The sequence below is a fragment of the Candida metapsilosis genome (genome assembly GCF_017655625.1).
Source record: "Candida metapsilosis strain BP57 chromosome Unknown scaffold2, whole genome shotgun sequence".
Classification (NCBI taxonomy): Eukaryota; Fungi; Ascomycota; class Pichiomycetes; order Serinales; family Debaryomycetaceae; genus Lodderomyces; species Lodderomyces metapsilosis.
Window position 1 is genome coordinate 1484736 of NW_027138160.1, and position 21216 is coordinate 1505951.

The 21216-nt window shown below is 37.6% G+C and overlaps 9 protein-coding genes across 9 annotated transcripts; 4 read left to right on the top strand and 5 right to left on the bottom strand. All coding sequences in view use genetic code 12, as the record gives it.

The window, feature by feature from the left end:
- Positions 1–176: 176 nt before the first annotated feature.
- Positions 177–1796, top strand: PTH2 (Pth2p; the record flags this gene model as incomplete). The annotated part of the gene is made up of 1 exon (XM_067690951.1): positions 177–1796. One exon carries the CDS (start codon positions 177–179, stop codon positions 1794–1796), a length of 1620 nt encoding a protein of 539 aa, XP_067549365.1.
- A 429-nt stretch (positions 1797–2225) lies between these two features.
- Positions 2226–3974, bottom strand: I9W82_002130 (uncharacterized protein; the record flags this gene model as incomplete). Its single annotated transcript, XM_067690953.1, has 1 exon — positions 2226–3974. One exon carries the CDS (start codon positions 3972–3974, stop codon positions 2226–2228), a length of 1749 nt encoding a protein of 582 aa, XP_067549366.1.
- A 133-nt stretch (positions 3975–4107) lies between these two features.
- I9W82_002131 (uncharacterized protein) lies at positions 4108–5448 on the top strand (the record flags this gene model as incomplete). The annotated part of the gene is made up of 1 exon (XM_067690954.1): positions 4108–5448. One exon carries the CDS (start codon positions 4108–4110, stop codon positions 5446–5448), a length of 1341 nt encoding a protein of 446 aa, XP_067549367.1.
- Positions 5449–6961: 1513 nt separating this feature from the next.
- On the top strand, positions 6962–9511 carry I9W82_002132 (uncharacterized protein; the record flags this gene model as incomplete). Its single annotated transcript, XM_067690955.1, has 1 exon — positions 6962–9511. One exon carries the CDS (start codon positions 6962–6964, stop codon positions 9509–9511), a length of 2550 nt encoding a protein of 849 aa, XP_067549368.1.
- Positions 9512–10314: 803 nt separating this feature from the next.
- On the bottom strand, positions 10315–11100 carry I9W82_002133 (MARVEL domain-containing protein; the record flags this gene model as incomplete). The annotated part of the gene is made up of 1 exon (XM_067690956.1): positions 10315–11100. The coding sequence occupies one exon, from the start codon at positions 11098–11100 to the stop codon at positions 10315–10317; it is 786 nt and encodes a 261-aa protein (XP_067549369.1).
- A 1528-nt stretch (positions 11101–12628) lies between these two features.
- On the top strand, positions 12629–13519 carry I9W82_002134 (palmitoyl-(protein) hydrolase; the record flags this gene model as incomplete). Its single annotated transcript, XM_067690957.1, has 1 exon — positions 12629–13519. The coding sequence occupies one exon, from the start codon at positions 12629–12631 to the stop codon at positions 13517–13519; it is 891 nt and encodes a 296-aa protein (XP_067549370.1).
- Positions 13520–13574: 55 nt separating this feature from the next.
- I9W82_002135 (uncharacterized protein) lies at positions 13575–14102 on the bottom strand (the record flags this gene model as incomplete). Its single annotated transcript, XM_067690958.1, has 1 exon — positions 13575–14102. The coding sequence occupies one exon, from the start codon at positions 14100–14102 to the stop codon at positions 13575–13577; it is 528 nt and encodes a 175-aa protein (XP_067549371.1).
- Positions 14103–14740: 638 nt separating this feature from the next.
- Positions 14741–17908, bottom strand: I9W82_002136 (GPI10; the record flags this gene model as incomplete). Its single annotated transcript, XM_067690959.1, has 3 exons — positions 14741–16158; positions 16623–17087; positions 17170–17908. The coding sequence occupies 3 exons, from the start codon at positions 17906–17908 to the stop codon at positions 14741–14743; spliced, it is 2622 nt and encodes an 873-aa protein (XP_067549372.1).
- Positions 17909–18859: 951 nt separating this feature from the next.
- Positions 18860–20425, bottom strand: I9W82_002137 (uncharacterized protein; the record flags this gene model as incomplete). Its single annotated transcript, XM_067690960.1, has 1 exon — positions 18860–20425. The coding sequence occupies one exon, from the start codon at positions 20423–20425 to the stop codon at positions 18860–18862; it is 1566 nt and encodes a 521-aa protein (XP_067549373.1).
- Positions 20426–21216: the final 791 nt, after the last annotated feature.

Genomic DNA, 21216 nt, shown 5'->3' on the forward strand with positions numbered 1-21216 from the left:
TATATTTTTTTTTTTTTTCTTATTCTTTAAAAGAGATTATAATAATAATAATAATAAGAAGAAGAAGAAGAAGAAGAATATCCAAATTCGAAATTCAAAATAGTTTGATCCCACTTTTTTCTTTCATATTTCTATCAACTTTAATCTAACAGTACCTTAATATATATATATCTACCATGGCTAATCATACTTCAACAACAAAGTCATCTTCATCTTCACAAAAGCAACTACAACAACAAGGATCCACAAAACAACCCAAATCAAAAGATTCATCACAACAACAGCAACAGCAGGAACAGCCAAAACTATTTACAGCAACATTTACACCAGCTACAAACTCATCCATTCCATTGAATCTAGTTACTTACTTTGGTAGAGTTTACACCTTGTACGATGCACTATTACTAGTCGAAGCATGTCGACTTGATATCTTGCCAACAATTGATCGCAGATTAACCACATTTGAACGACTGAAGTTTATCAAGCCAAACTGTATTTTCATTTGGAATGAAACCAAGAGTGGAATGAAACGGTGGACTGATGGCAAACTATGGTCAGCTTCAAAAGTATTATTTGGGAATTTTCTACAATATAGAGAAATTAATAAAGTTACCAAGAAACCAGAATATTATGGTTTGATTAAGCAATCTTTTAGTATAACTACTAAAGATGGACAACGATTTCATTTGATTTCGTATTATCAGTTGAATAATCCTACAAATACAGCTACCAAAACTCATAATCATCAGCAACAGAGTTTATATGCTAATGGGACTCCTGCTTCTATACCTTCCCCTGATATTAATGGTGAAGGAGAAGATAATGGCAACGTTTTGAAAAAACGCAAGTTATCATCTGGGGAGTCGGGAAGCATTCAATTGATGGATGATTATGAAGATGGCTATATCGTATGTATTCCATCGCATGACCCCAAATTGAAGAAATTGTCACTTTCAAATGACGTATATCCGTCTCATACACTACATGCTATACCTAAGGTCTTACGAGATGGAGGAGGATCACATGACGCCGCCACCACTGCAACAAGTACAAACAAAACTACTCATACCAAAGTAACAACCAATTCCAATCCCAACATTACAACTCCATCCACTCCTTTATCTATGAGTAATAAAGAATCTAAAGATGATTCATTCTCAGTTCACGCCGAAGATGAATCTAGCGTTTCAACAACACCTGTTGCAAACAATAAGAGTGAACATCCACTTGCTCCAGGAGCAATAGGATATAACAATCTATCCTCACAACAAGGGCATAACCACAGACAACAGCATCAGCAGCAACCACCACCACCACCACCACCACCACCACAATTACCTACACTACCACTACAACCACTTGGTCAGCAGCAGCCATCACAACCACTTGGTCAACAAGTCCCAACATATACCAATCTACAAGATTCTTTACAAAAGTACAGTCCGTTGGGAACAGCAGCTGGACAACCTGCCGCAACTGCACCATCTGCTACATCACAAGCGTATCCTACAATCGCTTCGTTTCCACACCCCTCAAAGAGTCAATACTCACAACAACCTGCCTCTACAAGAAACGCCACTAACTCTGCATATCCCAACTACTACAACCATGCTCCTCCAACTACTACCACCACCTCGGCGTCTCCAAATTTTCAATATTCTCAAACCTCACCCATCCCACCAACAGTACCATCAGCAAGCACCAATCCACTAAATTTCAAATTCAATGATAATGACTATATTAGAAATTGTGACTTACAAATTGTTGATATTTTAAATAAAGGGTTTTTGAAGTGAACAGAAGCTATGTTGAACTAGAGTTTATACAGATATATTTATAGTACACAGATATACATTTATAAAATGTGGATTAAAGATAATTTAAAACCCTATTTCGAAAATTAAGCAAGACAACATAGCAAAAACAGGCATTAGGTTAAAGCCAATGGTGGTAAGAGAACTTTCTTGTACTCTTATATTTTCTTGTATATATGTCAAAGACTAAACTTAGCTGAAAAGTCTAAAACCAAACGAAAGTTACACAAAACCTAAAAATAGCCAAAGTCTTCCTAAAATGTATCTATTTACGAAGTCTCAACATATACAACTCAAACAGCGTAAACCATAAACGTACAGGAAATGCTACAAGCAGATATACCTTCAGAACTAATAGAAAAGCAGGACTTAACGCTCTATCCTTAATCTTCCAACAGTTATAATGTCTACCTACTTTCTTTTCTTCTTCTTAACTTTATCCTCAAATTCAATACATCCCAAAGGAACACCTTTCTCCTTCAACAAATTAATAATTGTATTCCCATGAGGTCCTTGAACTTGCACTTGTTCATCATCAACAATAGTGGTTGAACCTGAACACAACTTTCGCAACTCTTCAGCAAATGCACCTTGTTTAATGAAAAACTTGTCATAATTGCCAACACGTGTAATGACTTTGCGACCAATTTTCATCTCGGTGACTATACGTATTTTTGGTGGTGTGCCTTTAGCTATATGATCGTGTGCATTGACGTTGTTGATGTTGTTGTTATCCTTGATGGAGTAATGCGGCGTAAAGTTTGTTAGAAAAGTAGTGAATATTTCATCTCGAGCTACTTGTGCATCAATTGGCTTGTTTGTCGGTTTGGCAATGATCTCATCAACTATGATTTGTTTAGGGTTTTTGGGGTTGACCAAGTTGGCCAGTTTGATGTAATCATTAAACATGGTGCGGAGTTCAGGTAAGGTGTATAAATGATCAAACTCAGCGTCGAGTTTATTGAAAAACATGCGTGATTTGCTAGTTGGTTTATACAAGTTGGTAATCTTCATCGCTGAGGAGGAGGAGGGGGAGGAGGAAGAGCCACCATTTCCATCTGATCCTGCTGATGTAGGTTTCTTGACCTTGTTGATCTTGTGAGGTACGAAATTTTCAATTGTTGGGTCCGTTTTTGGCATTAATTTAACTATTGATAAATCTTCATCTTTACCCTTGACTTCTAGGTATGATAACTTGGCCATGGCTTTGAGGAACTTGGATGTCTTTTTCCATGATGTTTTCTTAATATTGGCATATGCTGGATCAAGTATAGGCAAGTTTTTGTAAATGTATAGAGACATAAACGATGATGAATTAATTGGTAGTTGAAAGTTTTCCAATTTAATCGTTTGAAGTAGTGATCGGATAAAAAAATTGTCCACTTCATCAGTTGTTAATTGTGCCAATTCTTCAGAAACGTCGTCAATGTCAGTCCTGGTCTCTCCAGTTGTGCCCAGTTCAGCTGCCTGTGACTCCGCAACTGGCTTTTCTTCCTTCTGTTCACTTTCCTTCTCCTCTTCATTAGCTACTTCTTCCTCATCACTTACAATTTTTGGTATCTCTGGATCCACATTATCTGGTACTACCACATCAATCTCCTTATTCAATTTCATCAACTCGTCGTCAAAATGATGGATAATCTCAACTGCCATACCTGATCTTCCAACAACATAATCAAACTGAGTTAAGTTTAATCGACACACACCAACAGCCATAATCACATTTGGTTTCTCCTTTGAAACAATACCAACAATTGCATTCTTGGTTGCTCTTACATCAAATGGAGGGATTGTTCCGGGTAACATCAAATCGGCACCTTTACCCAATACCCCAATCACTGGTTCATGAGTCTTGACGAGAGGTAAAATATATGGACACTTCCAACATGTAAATAGTGATGGATACAATTGTGAATCTCGCGTTTGGAACCAAGTAGGAATCTCATCTGAATCAAAGTATATGGTCCCTGTCAATTTTTTATCGATTGGTGATGTGAATGTTGCCTTTTTGCTAATTGGTGGCACTAGATTGTCCAATCCTTGCTTGGCAATCTCATCGATTGGTAGGTTGTATGTCTTGCACACTGTAGATAGGAGTTTCCTGCGATCGGATGATTTGATGTTTGCTGCTGGTTTTACTTGAGGTGGTTTTTTAAACATGGCGGTGATGATGAAAAGAAAAGAAGTTGAAGTGGTGATTGCGAAATTGAAAAAAAAAAAATATTCGCGACAACAATTTGAAGAAAAAAGTCTGACACGTACACATTGGCCATTACTAACCTCACTACACACGATGGAGTCTAAAGAATCTCCTAATGTTGGTTCACTTCGGAAAGTGATAACTTTAATTGTTATTGCATTGATGGGAGGTATTGGTTACCCTTTGTTTCTTTACACCACATCCATCTATCGTGCCGATTTACCAATTGATCAAATAAATAGCTATGATTTGTCAACAATGGAGTTTAAAATACCGATCCATGTTAATGTACCAGTTGACGGAAATAAGCTCAAACATAACTTTGAACAGCTATATCCGGATTTGGTTAACAACTGGGTTATTGAACTTGTTGATGAAGTGAATGCAAAGTATGTTGTTAACGTACACAAGGATGCCCAAGAAGCCAAGGTTGACACCAACGGAAGAACAATTGACATAAGTCTACGATCACAAGATGATTTGAACACATCAATACAGCAAGCTCTATTTGAACAAGTTTTCAAAAACGAATTGGATAAACTAGTTTCCCTTAAACGTGGCCAATCAACATCCGATATCTCATTCGCTTACAGCGACAAATACAATTTGGTGTTTTCATTACTTGTTGAAGATGGCAAGAAAATCAATTGGCAAATAGAGCAAGCTCTTGCAGAATTTGAGTCTGTTCTTGTATACTTGCGAAACATTACTTCATTTTCAATCACGACCCAAATCCAATACTACTCCAATCTCAAAGGTATTTATCCCGATGGAGTCATTACTCAGGATGACTTGACCACATTTGTTGATTTTGGTGGATGGAACCTTGTTAATTTGGATATTGAGCCTACAATCAATTTCGTCACTTTTATCCCTAAACAACCACTCTCCATTGCCAATTCTGATTCCAATTCATTTTTAATTTCACAATGGGGTGGATTCAAAATTTACAATAGAGGATTACCATCAATGCCAGATGCAACTTTGACCGTGGATGAATTGATTCCAATTATAAACATTTTCGCTAATCAATTGTTACAATTACTTGGATTACCGCAAGGAGATTTTCAATCATTGTCTATCAAGCTAGACTCATTGCAACGTGTATTGGTTTACAAGAATCTTCAAAATTCAATTGATAATTTGAAATCATTGGTCAAGTTATCACAGTCGTTGAAGGATATCACAGTCCCGGAAGAAACTCGTCAAGAAGTCATTTACAGTCTTGAACAAGTTGATGAAGCCATCAAGACAAAATCAGTTACTGCTGCAGCCAAGGCTGTGCTGGCTTCAAATAAAGCATTTTTTGAAAAGGAAATGGTTCAACAAGCATACTTCCCTAGTGAGCACAAGTTGGCGGTTTTCTTGCCATTGTTGGGACCAATTTCATCAATTGTCATCTTCAACACTATAAAGTTGATCAAAGGGAGGTAACAAGTGGCTGATATAGAGTTAGTAAATCTTACGGATTTGTATATACAGTGAGAAAAGTAAAAGAATTTTAGCCTTTCTAGATCGTCTCGGGATTAGCTAGAGCGTAATGATTGTTTATCACCAAGAAGAAAAAAAATCCACACACAATTGTTGGGCCCTTTGTCAACACTTGAACAACAGACCTATAGCAGATCTACACATTGCCGAAGCAATTATCTCAGCTTAATAGGGATTAGATGCAATATTTCACGATTGAATCGTGCTTGACGGGTTAAGAAGTTTTCTTTGAGGAAATCAGATTTAATGCGTATCGTCTCCGTGTGGGATGTCAATCAGGAACAACGCTAGGCTTAAAACAGGTACCCTACAACAACAGATTGATGAGCTGAAGTAAGGACACTAATATCACGACTAATGCTAAAGTGAGATAAAAATCAGACCAACAATGAGATTGCTACAACTTTGTCTACCCTCCACCCCATGTCAACCATTTAATTTCGTACATGAATTCAATCACATAATTTATTCGAAAACGGTAGTATGTCGAAGAAAGTGATAACTTTGAACTACTATAAATGAGACGAGACAAATACCAGTGTGTTGACAACCATTTTCACACCCACCCTCCGTGACATGACCGATTGATATTTTGGAGATACAGCAAGAACACATTCGTACCCATTAAACAAGGGAATAATCGGATGCTATCTTTGAAGCAGCACCGAGAAGTTCCTGGATATAGGAAATGTGGTCACAATTGGTTTGGGAGATTATGAAGCATCATGTTTGTCAATTTTTATCATCATGGCGGAGTTAAAGGGATAATAACGCATGTGCTGAGTAACACGATGCATGGATGAAAGCACAGACACATAAATAAGCCACACTAGATACCTCCAACGTCAAGAGCTATTCCAAAAGGTGAAATTTCTTCACTCATGTCGAAAGCAAGCGAGCTCGTGCATATTCTCGAGCAGAGGTGAGCAATGGGAAAGATGACAGGGATTATAAGAGTGTGATACTGTATCATCAGTCCTCCTGCGATAAGAGGGACATGCTATGGTGGCTTGGTAGCAATGAAGGAGTTGAAAATTTTCCTTGTCAACCCACGAGATGGTCTGTGATTACACTCAGACACAACAGGCTTCCGTGAATCTACCAAGCAATAGTGTAAATATAATCATGGACATACAGTGATTGTTTGTGCTTGCAACAGCCAAAAGATATTTGATTTCTACACATGAGTGGAAGAAGATCATTAAAGAAGAAGAGTTGAGGAAGAAGTTTCCAATTGGCATTTAATCTAACATACACTTTTCAACTAATTAAGGGCTGGTCGTCTCAGTAAGAGGATATTCAAAAGTTTGTTTACCTTATTTTCATGATTTTTTTTTTTTTTATTTTTTAACTATGGGAATAACAAAAAATATTGCAATTTGCACAAACAAATACATTTCTTGCAGCCAAAAAAATTGGACCTGTTTGATCCACTTTTCTCCTTAACCAACCAACAATGCGTTTCACTATAAAGCGATTCATGCCTATTATTATCAAACGCCACTCAGGAGAGAACCCCCAGGAAGTTGTTGAAAGTAACAGAGGTGGTGGGGAAGTTCCTGAAACAAATTCAAGTAATGCTTCTACCACAGAAGCAAAATGCAGATTCAAGAAGTTTATGGCAGCTATGAGGTTTAAAAAAGCTGCCACTGTGCAATCTGCAACCAAGACTGATCTTTTACCAGGAGAATCGGTCGTTGCTCAAGAGGAGAAAGTTTTAAACGTTTGTGGACCAAAATTGATTTTACGTTTCGGACTGAAAGAGCAGGATGCTCGTGATTCATTGGCACAATTGTACAATTTCCTTGATGAGCAAATTGAGCAGTTGATGAAGTTTATTGACGTGTGGAATAACCAAAGGACCAGTTTGGTTAAGTGGAAATTGAAGAAGTGTTTTTGTATTGCAAAGTTGAGAAAGATTATGAAGGTGTATAAACTGATGCAAAAGAGTATACTGAAATCCAAAACAATGGAGGATTTGGTTGCTTCATTGGTGAAGCTTGCCCAAAAGCACCAGAAGCTTGTGGACGAGCAGGAGAAACACATTCAAAGTAAAAAATGGTGTTTATTTTTTGAAAAGAACCAGAAAACGTCCTCAATCAGTATGGAACAAATCATTAACAATGTTTACGGCCAATTATTCGCTCAATATGAGTGTTATCAAAAATTGGGACAACTATTTAAAATTGTTGTCGACCGGAATCCTGATTTGAATCAAAAGGCAGTAAAGAAGTTGGAGATTTTTAAACAGTTGACAAAAGATATTCCTTTTATCAAAGGTGATAAAAATCTGGAAGATCAAAGACAGGGATGTGTGGATTCAGAAGCGGCTACGCCCGCGCTTTTAACTGAGATTGATTTTCCAACAATTGGTGATAATTTGGATATCATTGTTCAAGCTAATGACAATCAGGATATAAATGCTGATGCTGAGAGAGCTGAAGGAGATGTTGCAGATGTTGCAGATGTTGCAGATGTTGCAGATGTTGCAGATGTTGCAGATGTTGCAGATGATGCAGATGATGCAGATGGAGCAGATGAAGAAGTAACTGCAAGATCAATTCAAATTCTAGAACAAATGGAGGTTTTATCAAATTTGGAATTGTTATCCTTCGAGGCAGAGGATGATTGGCCATCTTACGAGGAAGGTGACGATTTGCCATCTCTCGAACTAGGAGATGATTTGCCAATACCACCGCCACTGCCTGATCCATTTGACGATGATGAAGACGAGTCTACCTTTGAACCAGATCCGACTGAGGATGTAATGGAAGTCAACATTGATAGGACTTTGGTTGCCGACGAACCCCAAGTTCCGAATGAAGTGCCTAAAATTCTAGGCGAAGAAGAAGCTGTTGAACAAGATAAGAAAGATGATCAATTGGATGAGAAGATGCCCACTCATCTAAATGAGGAGAAGGTGATTATCCAGAAAGAGAATATCAATCCTGAGAGTGGTCTAAAGGAGAACATATTAGACGAACCAACTGAACGTATTGGTGCCACAAAAGTAAGCTCGGTTAAAGAAAGAGCTGATACCCGTGAGTCAATCCTACAAAATATTAATCTGAACTACAATCCATTAAGCATTGGAGAAATTACCCCAGATATAATCAACAATGAAAAAGAAACTAACCCCGTCACATCATGCGGAGGAAAAAGTGACCTAAATGACTCGCACTCATTACGCAGTCTCAAGAGGTTACAAGTTCCTCAGAAAGTCAAAACAAACGATGATGATGGTGTTGATATTTCTGAACAAAAACTTAAAATTCAGGGGCAAATTTTACAAAAGGAAGCTAAATTTTTTGAAAACGTTAAAGAGCTTAAGGATGAATTGACTACGCTACTTGTGGAGAAAAGTAAGATACAGCAGGAAAATAAAGATTTGGGAGATAAAATCAAAAAGTACATCGAGAAGTTCCAAGGAGACAAATGGATGGACAAGTCATGTCCCGAAAAAGAAGAGGAGTTTCAGAATGCTCTTAAGGATGTCACACGCAAGAGTCGGTGGATGACATCAAATACATCTCGAAGATCTAAGTATGGTAAGATACTAAGTGGTGTTGCGTTAGAGTTGTTTACATTGGAATTACATTCTCCAATGGAAGAGCGAGAAAGACAAAGTCGATCACAGAAGATTGAGGATGATGGTGTGACAACTGATGAGATACATCATGTTGATCAGGAGCAGTACGAAGCATTGAAAGACAAGCTAGAACATTTTGATGAAGTTGCACCGTTGGTGATCAAACAACTTGAATATGATATCTTCAACATTGATTGTATTCTAAGAGCAGAAAATTTAGAAAACGAGCTCTTCAGGTTTCTTTGTGAACAATGCAAAGAATGGGAAAACCCCAGTTTCATTTGGGCGTTGAGCAAGAGTTGGGCAAACAAAGGAAGAAATGATATTCTTGATCAGTTAAAAGTAGATCGAGTGCGGTATCTAAAATCTTACGCAGAGTTGTTTGTTTATCTCGGCTATCAATCCTTGACCAATTGAAGATGAATGAAGGGGCAAGTAACTCCTTGGCTGGTAGTGCTTACCTGTGTTGATGAAGTTCGTGGGAATATTTACGAAGAAAAAAGTGGATTTTGCTGTTTACTACAACTTTGGTTGGATTCTGGTCCGTTCAATTAAAGTTTGTGCATTATTGGTTTTTTGACAATGAAAGGATGCTGGTAACATTTTGACGTTGTTGATTTCCATACGTTATGATTATGCTTTTAATTCATAACTGTGTTACTTAGTCTCTGGCTGTAAGATGATCTCTTGTGTATAATTGAAGCGATTCTTTACAACTGCTGATTATGATGCGAAAAAAAACTTCATTAGTCACGTGAAAGTTTCTTACAAGATTTTTGATAACAAAAGATTCATAAATACAGTATGTCAAACTGTAGATATCAATGTTCTTACAGTCTTCGTTAGAGACCCAAAAGTGATTACCTCCTGCTTGCTCTTCATTCAATCAATAAGAGTGTTAAAAAACTGTATCGCTAAAGAAGGAGATAAAGCCATAGTATTTTGATCCATTTTGATGAGAAAAAAATTGCAATAAACCTCTTCTTTAGCAAGGGTCATAACTTTCAATGTACTTATAGTTAAGAACTTGAAGATAGATCCAGCTCAAGGAATGATCGAAGAAGAAATGATTTACCCGTTCGCATAGCTTTGAACAGAGAAAAGTGAGTATAATTATCTACTTAAAATCACTGTATCAAAAGAGTGAGTTGAACAGATATACAACGAAATCAAGTGTGTATTAAACTACAAATCTTCTCAAGTTCAAACGAAGCGTGTTTTCAGATTTGATGTGTAGGTGGGATAGTACCATTAGTTCTTGCGCTATTCTCCAAGCCTGGTTGTTGTTGTTGTTGCTGTTGTGAAAGAGAATGGTCTGAGCCTTCGGTAACAACTTTGGACTCTTCCTCTCCATGAGTAGTGTATGCATTTTCATCACTGACCCCATTTCCAACCACCGCTTCATCGTCAAGATGTGGAGCAACAACAGCACCCTCTTTACCAGCAACAGCAGTATCAGTGAAGTTTAAGCCAGCACAGCTTTTATTTGATGTTGTTTCAGCATTGAATAAAGTTCCCCAGTAATAGGTTGTATTCAGCAATAAATGGTTTCCTCCAAAGCTTCTAATTTCAGGAACCAAACTATATCCAAAAAATAATCCCAATTCAATACTAAACCAGAACCAATTCAACAATGAGAATGGTAAAATCGCTTGATAAGCACGACAAGTACCTTCTGAATCACGCAGGTAGAACCACCAATTACAATCATTTGGGAATGCGTCTGCAATAGCTGCCCAGGCAGCAAGATAAAAGACCCAGAATATGCATTGCACTGCTAACACAACAACGGTTGGCGTTTGACCAGCCAACACTCTTGGTGCAATAAAGGCAATATAAACAAGCCAAATGATGTTAAAGATTGCCACGACAAGGTTGAATGAAACACGGGAAATGTTGGTGTCGAAACCAGCCAACACACCAGCACTAAGACCCAAAACAATTACGGCAAATAAAAATTCAACCAAGCGCAATATGATACTAGTAGTTACTTTCGTGATGTTCATGACTGAAACGGTGTGTGGTATACTGAATAGTAGTTGAGCAAAATAAGGGATAAGACTAAATTGGTGAATTTTTTAGAAAAATTAGTGGAAATCTCCATGGTTTTAAACTAGGCAGAAACATCCAAGGGGACGGGGGGGGTGAAGACTGCACGCAGTGGGAATGATTAGGTTTAGACAAGAAAACATAGAATCATGCAAAGCGAGTTATTTCAAGAAGAAGAAAAGAAAAGAAAAGGGAGTTAGTCATGAATTTGAATTTCGGTCTAAAGGTAAACTTGATATCCAATCATTACTGTGGTGCTAAGTTTGTTGATGTTGTGGTTACCAACTGCTGATCTTTATTTTTTATTGATTGCTGATCAATATCCACAATACAATACAATAATAACCAATTACGTAAAAGCTCTCATTAACACAAACACGAGCCGTAACTGTAAACGAAATGTTTCTCCATATACAGAAGGTTTTCTTTTCTTTTTAAAAAAAAGAAAAAATATACGGGCCCACACCAGTTTATTCCATCTGTACGTAAATGTATTTCATTGGTCAGTCATGAGAAGGCTGTGCGGTCACTGAAACCCACAAGTACACAACTGTGTCTATTTTTAAAAATTAAACCAATTGTAGACTACTCCATGGTACTCAAAGACTAAAACTCAGGTTTATATCACAAAAACATCATTTTTTCTTTTTTTTTGTTAATCCACAGCCGTATCTAAAAACTTACATAATCAATTATGTAACATATACGAAACATACAAATCACACGCAAAAAAACAAAGAAACAATAAACCAGAGCACATCTCTCTCTCTCTTATTCCCCTCAAACTTAACTTATTATCATTCATTCATTCATTCGTACTATTTACAACTTTACGAGACAGCCTCCTCTTTATTTGAAGCCTAATTACGATCGCGTTTGAGGTAAACTATAAAGAACACGAAGTATTTAAATTAACCATTTGATCCCCAAACCCCCTCTCAGGCCAAGAAAGTAGATCCATTGATAACTCCTTCCTTGTGTAAAGTAACAGAGCCTAGCAAAAGTTCAGGGGGTGGCGTTATGTGAACATTTTCTTTGCCAGTGACTATTTTATATGATTTTTTTTTCTTTTTTATGTAGAACGGAAATGATTGACGAGCAATCACACATAATGACCTTTTGTTATAGATCCTGAATACAAAACTACCCACGTGTAGATCCTGAGTTAAAAGATTTACATGTGATAAAGATACCACTGACTTAATTCAAAGAAAGTAGCGTGTTTGTGTTATACGAAAGGCTTTTATCTCTCGTTACGAAGTTTAAACGGAACAAAGAGACGTTCCTTCAACACCCTTAGCGAATTGACTCTTGGCTCTTTACTATCCAGCAGGTGGTGTACGTTGCCCTGCTTCGTACTATTACTTGTATGCCCACTTCAAAACCATCAAAGAACGTGCATGGGTAGCGTCGGCTCTAAAACTGTATCTAGCCAATGAGCGCTAGAACACGACTTTACACTCCCAACAAGCAAACATTTCATATATGAACACATTCTTTAAATTTACGATCTACCTTGTCATAGTTATATCCATATACTTACAAATTAAGTCTTTTAAGTTAGTGAGTTTCGATATAACAACTTCTTCAAATAGAGAAACAAGCACAGATTTTAAAAGAGAAAGTTGCGATAATTCCGCATCCATTTATACCGAAAACACTCAAGAAACGGAAATGAGTACCACCATATCAGCAATCAGACAGAACGCCACAAAAACTCCAGCTAAAGCGGCAATCATTTTTCTTCATGGTTTGGGTGACAGTGGTCAAGGCTGGTCGTGGTTGCCACAACTCATCAACCAGACTCAATTGATTCCCGATGCGCAATCAATCAATTATGTGTTTCCCAATGCACCACAATTACCAATCACTGTTAATGGAGGTATGCAAATGCCCGCATGGTTTGATATTTATGAGTTTGGTAACCCAAATGCCAAACAAGATATCAATGGGTTTTTCAAGAGTTGTGACGTGTTAAAGAGTTTAATCCAAGAACAAATTGATAAATTCAATATCCCTCCTCACAAGATTATCATTGGTGGGTTCAGTCAAGGCGCAGCAATCTCATTGGCTACAGTTCTGTTATTGGGTTATAAAATTGGCGGTGTTGTTGCTTTATCGGGATTTTGTTCCGTTGGTGCAGAATTGGAGCAACGTCTTGTTAAAGATGTAAATTTTGAAACACCTATTTTCCAAGGACATGGTACTGCAGATCCAATTATTGCGTACGACTTTGGGAAAAGAACTAGTGAGTTTTATCATAAATTGGGATTCAAGAGTATAAAATTCAACACATATCCTGGAGTGGCTCATAGTGCCAGTGAAGAGGAATTGATAGATGTGGTTAAATTCTTAAAAGACATTATGGAAAAATAGAAATTTGAACTAGTTGTTTCTATGTATTGGATTTGAATCAACTTGTGTTTGTAGTTTACTTTGCATTTTCACATTCTTGTTGCAAGGTTTCATACATGTAATCACTGAAATGACATAACCCATCCTTACCATTACACAATTCATATAAATCGTTTCTTTGCCAGCTTCCAGGCACAATCTTTGCATTTGCATCCACTTGTAAATAGCCAAATACATTCCCAATATATGGTTGTCTTGAATACTTGGGAACATCTCTAAAATCATAAACAGGCATAAATGAATTGGCATTAGTTCCAGCTTCCATTATAAATGTAAAGTCGTCATAGATCTTGTCTTCGAAAGTCTTGTAAAATACATCAACGAATTTCTTGTTGATGTTGAAGTTTTCTGGTTTAGGGTCGGTAACTTGTGAATCTCCAATGGGTAAAGCATTGGGGTTTTTCGATAGTGAGAATTTGTAATGGTTTGTAGGTTGTTCATGAATGTAAATCTGGGGATTTCTTGCATATTGTGTAAGACATCTCAACTGTTGTGGCTTGAAGAATGGAGAACAAATAGTTCTTCGGTTGAGTAGGTGTAGCATGGTTCGGTGTATATACAATTTGGTTTGCTTTTTTTTTTCAATTTTCGGTAAAGCTTTGTAAGAAATTGAAACTCATACAAATGTTCTACAAAAGTATACATGAAACGTCGAGTACAACCACGTCCTTATGGCTAACAGTACATAGTGTGATGCAAAAGGATTATAGTTATGTGCCGGCTTCTGTTGATTACAAATTTTCTGTCTCTGTCATACACTTAATTGGGGAGGAAGTTGAGTGCACATTTTCAGCCATTTTGAATGGTTTAAACTATGTACATGCTTAACAAAAGTTATTCATAAATATAGCAATGATGAAAATACCCTTTTTAAATAAACGTGTAACAATATCTATATATACAGTCAAGCAGCCCTCCTGGTAAGTTTCGTTTTTTTGCATTCCCAGGATTTGGTTTTCTCTGTAGCGCGATCATTACCAGGAATCAATGAACTACAAAATGTCAATCGGTTCTGACTGTCAACATGAATGAAAGAATGAAGGGATGTACTACTCTTTGTAAATGTATATTTACGATCCAAGTAAGCCTATATTATTATATTTAGCTTCCCATCAATTGCTAAGGAGTAGCTTTTACTAACTGATCACAAGTGGAATGTATCAAATTTTAATATGTACATTCCTATTTTATAGTCTCACTGTCCCATTCTTTCTTGAAAATTATCAAATCTCCAGTTCTTCTACTATCCCAGTGAAAATAACTATTAAAGTACCGCTTGTACATGTAGTAGTTGCCCAATTCTTGTTCAATCAACTCCTTCAAGGGTGAAAACACAATAATGTAGTCCGGATAATACAAAGTTGACCCAAGATTCTGTTTAATGAATGATTGCGGGTTATCGTAAAACTCATCCGATTGGTCCCTATATGATTTGATTTCCAGCATTGAAGGACTCAGGAGGTGAAGTGGTGGTTCACATGTTAAAAACCATGCTTGTAAATCAGGGTCATGCAAACTACTTTGCCACGGAATTGAATGGCATGGGGTTAGAAAACCAAAAGATGCATCATGATGGGATTTCACAAAGTTCATGATATCAATTACCCCTCTTTCGTTAACATTACTAAAGAATATTGCAATGAGAACGTTTAAGACTATACCAAGCAAAACAAAGTGCTTGCCCACTTTCAATCTTTGATAACCACGAGCTGCATAGTGTAGCATGATTGGCTGTAATGGCATAATGAGCCGAAACTCTTTGTGTTGAATTAAGGAGAATCCAACCAAATAAAATAGACTGCTGAACAATAGTATATCCTTGCGTAGGCCAAACAATAGGAATGGCAAATATAGCATCATCATCAATGGTGCTGCTTGAAGTAGGTAGAAATGCCAGGGGGCAACGCCATAGAATATAGACAAGTTCTTGACAACGTTGAAATGAAGGAAATTGTAGATTGGAATAGTGAACTCTTGGTAAAAGAAGTAATCAAGTGCAACAGATAATGAAAACAACGCACACACTTCAATTATTGAATAGATGGTCCATATCCAACTCAAACGGTGCTTTGATAGAAACCAAATACCCAAGGGCATCCATAGCAAAGCATTAGTTGGCCGAATGATACAGCTTAAAAAGCCAAGTCCCAAGCTAACATACCAATGGTAATTCCCAATCTCTCCCGTCCATGGCCAAAACCGCAACGCGCTTATTGTTAAGCAAGTCTCCAAGTTGTTTGAAAATGATCTTGTCAAAACATACCAGTTGAACGGATTTAACAAAGACAATATTAACGTGACACGTGCCAACTGGACATCTCGTGTATATACTTGAACAAATCGATATAGTTGATACTCAGTGACGGTTGCTATTAGACAATTTATCAATTTAGGGACGAACCAGATTAACAACTCATTCTCACTTGCAAACTTGTAGCCCAATGAGTAAATGAAAGGATGTATCGATGATCGCAATTTAGCATGCCATTCCCAAGTTACGTATCCATACCCGTAAATAAAATTGTGAGCCGGTTCCAATGACTGGTAAAACTCGTCCGCTTGAAAGAAGGTCTGTATTGAGATAGCATTCACTAATCTGACTATGAATATGATACAGAATAGTTTGATTGAAGACGGTAGTCTCACTCGTGGATACATCCCAAGTTTGCTTCTAATTGAGGATTTTCAAATGCGCGTCGAAATAAACAAATTTCTGTCACCACAAGTTCCTTACGGCCCATGGGGCCCCACCAAGAGATGAAAAGTTTTGCTACATCTACTCAAGATGCGTGCTATCCCATAACGATAGGTAGCAATTGAAGAGAAATAATTGATAGATACGATTAAAGCACTATATAAATCTGCAATAACATCATCACAAGACAAGCTTTTGCAACACCACGCCCCTTAGAATAGACTCCGTTTCTTCACCACTTTCCATCCAACTGTGAAATTCATCATTGGCTCCGAATACCAGTTGGCCAGACTAGCATCATCACACAACTCCGAATACACAGAGGCTTTCAGTGGTTTCAACCCTTTTTCATCCTTCATTCAACAGAACCAGGTCTTTCAAAATGCCTGCCAAATCTTGGCTCTCCATTAGCCATCAACCAAAGATAAAAAACGTCATTTGGGTTACTAGGTGGTGGAGCTATTCTTGGAGGTTCTCTTGAAGGTTTTAAGATTGACTTTAACTTTGGTGTTCTTTTTGACTTCAACTTTGTCAAGAGCTTCTTCAATTTGGTGCATTGGAATTTTCTTTTCCTGGTTTTCTCAACATAGTACTCATCAGAAGGTCCCATTATTGTACCACGCCTATCTTCATTTGTTCCATCCTTAGCTTTCCTTTCTTGGGTGTAGTTGTTGAAAGTTACTCGACGTCTCAACAATGCTTCTTCGGAGATGGGTGATGGGTCAGTGCTGGAATATAAGACCTCTTGAGGTGGTAAGGAAAAGTGTCCTCCTGGATGACGGATGATGGGTATGTGTGCAGGAACATAAGTGCCAGGGACCAATCTAGTATCCACTTTGGCAATAAAAGGTTGGTTTTGTTCATCAACAAAGTTTCCGTAATTATCGTTATCTGGACATGGGAAACGATAAAACACTCCACTTCTTGGTATATTGTCGGTCAGCAGAAACGTCTTCATTCAACTCGGGAGCTGTAACCTCTTCTTCTGCCAATGGTTGTACAACCTCGGGCTCTTCATCCAACGTGACCATTGGTTCAACTTCATCTTCAGCTTCTCGTAAGAAATTCACAAAATCAGACAACGACTCAAATTGGTTGTCATCAAGGGCTCGTTTTGGTCTAATTTCCTGGACACCGCAAATGTCCTCTTTTAAACCAGTTTGGCATAATACTGCATTATCAACAGTATTCGCATGATGATCAAACTTGCTTGAGTAAATTTTTGTGACGGTAGTTGTGTCAGTGATTTCTTCTTCGTTGGTAGTATTTGTCTTGATGGATAAATCAGAGGCTTGAACACTCTGCTCAACGTTGGAAACTCCTTGGTGGGCTGGTGAATTGTTGTTGGTAGTATAATCTTCTTTGACATGGGTAATCAGTTCTAACTTTAACTGATCTTCTTCGAATTCTGATGTGACTGATGAGTCGGTGGTAATGATGGGGGACTCTTCAGTGGATGATGATTCTTCAGTGGATGATTCAGTTGATTCAATTTTAGGCTCATCCTCATTTGAATTTTGTAAGTTGACTGGTGGTGTAAACATAAAACCTGCATTTGGGTTGTAGTTGGGGATGATTTGTGATAAATCAATATCTTGCAAATTAAAGATTTGATTAAATTGTTCAGGTGTGATATAGTTAATACTGGAAGTCATATTTGCGTGTTAAACTTAATATTAATATAATGTATTTGAAAGATTAGTGGTAGAAATAGGTCCAATTACGTTTCAAAATTGGAAGATATTTATTTGATTTTTGAGAACAAATTGTTGCAAAACTTTCAAATGATCACGTGTATATATTAAAGAGAAGTCGTGTAACTCTGAACAATATACACATACCAAAGATAGTAATCTCCGACCTATTGTGTAGAATCATCAAGGTGAAAGAGTCTCGGCTCACTCCACAGCCTTTTTAATGTACTAGTGCTTCTCTGACCCGACGATGGAAAACATCCCACGTCTTTTCTTCTCTCTTGTTGGCAACTCCTTGACCCTTGCAACCTGTTACTTTTTAGTCCCTGCGAGTCTAGACCTTAATTCTGTTTTCTAGACTTTTTGTTATCTCATCCGTTGTCAAGAGGTGGTTGTCAAGTGGGATGATTTGAATGACTACTTTACTGATTTACTCCTCTTTTCAATGGACCAATACTACTGTTAGTCTTGTTATTGCCTAAAGAAAAAAAAGTAAGAATTACATTTATACGAATCATATTTGCATGACCACATTTTCTACGTACTCCTCCTTTTTGAGGAAACTACAACAGTCTGTTATCACTATAAGCAACCCCCCCCCTCTTAAGGAAAGTATAATTTTCGTAATTATGAATCAAAAACACAAAAACAATTCTTTTCCCAATCTGGCTTTATCAGCCGCACAGGCATTAGAAAAGAAGAAGTTGAACAGCGTTTCCTTTGACACACTTGATTCCAATGGTGTACAATCATCTATTCGACTTAAAGATTCTTTGTAAAGTAAGACAAGTTCAAATTGAATTAATAAATCTAAATAAAGATACAAAAAAAACAACATCAACTTCTAATAACAGCAGCAGCAGCATTAACAGCAAGCGTCAACAGCATTGTAATTACAGCTTATCAAGTGGGTTAAACACATACAGTCATTGGTCTGAATGTAGGAGCAACAGTCATGAACCCTTTAGCTTCTTCACCTGAGTCATCTTCACCCGAATCGGGACTTCTAAATGACTGGTTGGCCAGACCTGACATTATGCCCGACAGAGTGTGCAATGACAACAAGCTCTGAAGCTTTTCCCCCTGTATCTTGAATCCATTAACGAATCTTCGTAGATACACTTTGAATTTCGTGGCTGGTGTATCAGCCATCAATTTTGGATTGGGTGTCCATTCTTCATCATCATCCCACAACTCACAACGAACAGTAGTTGCATAGTTGGCTTCCTCGAGCACGTCGTTGTTGCCAACATTTTCACCTTCATCTTCCTCATCCAGATCAATCCCCAAATGAAGAGCAACACGTCCCAGTTGAGTATCAGGTGAAAATAATGGAATCACTTCATCTGTAATGTTTTCACCAGGAATCCATCCAGTTCTCTTTAATATACTGGGCTTCTTTTCAGCAACCTCTTTGGAAGCTCTTCTCTTAGATCCCCAAGACCATTTCCTTTTAAGTTTTTTGTCTCTATTTTTCCCTTCAATGACTCTGGTGAAATCTTGACACTTGTCATCGCTAAAACGACGCACTTCCATTTTGTTATTGAACTTAACTTTGTTCCTAGAGTCATTTCCAATTTGCAAAACTGCTGGGGTATGTTTCATTGGTGGATCTGGTTGAGGTAATGGAAATGCAAAATTAATCTTTTCTGTGATGGATCCCAACCCATCGCTCAACTGGTTTCTAATTTTATCAGTCTCAGACGAGGCATTCTCATCTTCATCTTCGCAATCATCCCAGGGGGTCGCAAATTTCTTGATTGGCCCCGTGACAAGACTGGGTTTGTTTGACTCAACCTTTTTGATCTTGTCTGACTTTTTTCTTTGTTTTGGTGGTTGAAATGAGTTGACTGGGGGATTAAAACAGCTGATGGTGTTGGTTTGGTTGATGCTGCTCAGACTTGATGGGAGAAATCTTGTTTGTTGTTGTTGTTGCTGTTGTTGTTGTTGACTCTGTTGTTGAATACGCTTGTTAGTCCTTGCAAGCATCATTTTCGACGATTCAATAACCACCGATGTATCACTCTCGTCTTCGTGGTTGAAACACAATGGATAAAAAGCAACTTCAGTGGCAACATCATCTTCCTCGTCTCTTTTCATTTTGGACTTCATAAATCTTTTATGGGACTGGCTATTAGTTTTGGATTCATAATTGGTGAACATTTTTTTGGTATGAGTAGTTGAGTTGAATACATTTGAAGTAGTTGACAAAGAATCTGCTGGATAAAATGCTGTACCGTTGGTTATCTTCTTGACTTTGCTCTTCTCGGTAGACTGGTGAATGTTTGGGTGGACTTGAGTGGGTGACATCTTATCTTTGTTGTAAACATGGGATACCAATTCTTTCAACTCTGATAATGCTGATTCAATCAAAGCAAATCCATATTCTTCATTTTCCTTGTTGTCAACAGTAAAAGCTTGGTTGAAACAAGTAACGCATTGGTCCTCTTGTGAGGAGTTAGTGAGTAAATCGTACATGGTTAAAAAGTGGGTTAAGGTTTATGGTGAAAGGAAAGGAAGTGGAAGTTGTAAAATGATTTTTGGTTTTTCTTGGTGCCCTTTTTATAGTCCGAATCAATAGGAAAATAACAAAAAGTTTGCAACCCTTTTGATGTACTTTGAAGCGTCTGGGCTACCACAGAAGCTCAACAGTTACTAGTTAGTATGCAAATACAACATTAACTATTGGACAATCACAACTGCCTTAAATGGAGATGTAGAATATGCAGATCCTCACATTCCTGCTTATACAATGTAATAGTTCCTTTTGACTTCCATAGCACGTGATATATTTGACGAAGCTTGAATATTTCCCCTACGTTCAAAGGTTGAGCTCAGCCTTGGAAGCACGATTGCTCAAGCACAATTCATCAATCGCAGAATTAGCACCATAGTCAAAGGATCACCCCACTTTTCGCTATTCATTGATGTAGGCACACAGTTGGGGAAGTAGCAATAGCTGTAAACATGGTACTATGGAAGTTGTTTGTATTCGAATCTGCTCTTATATTCTCTCTGGGTGGTAGTATCGAAACACAATCTTCCAAATTGGAGTTAACAGCTTCAGACGACCATGAGAGTTACTCGTGCCACAATTAAGACACTGCAACTCCCTTCTAGTACGGAAATTAAAGTCATGTATATTTCTTATTAAACCGAATGTATCAAGCATGCACTAAGATTGTGTTGCTTGTATGGCCACGGAAATATCATTGATGAGCAAGCTGTAGCAACTCTGACTCCTCTACTTAAATAATACCACGTAGTCT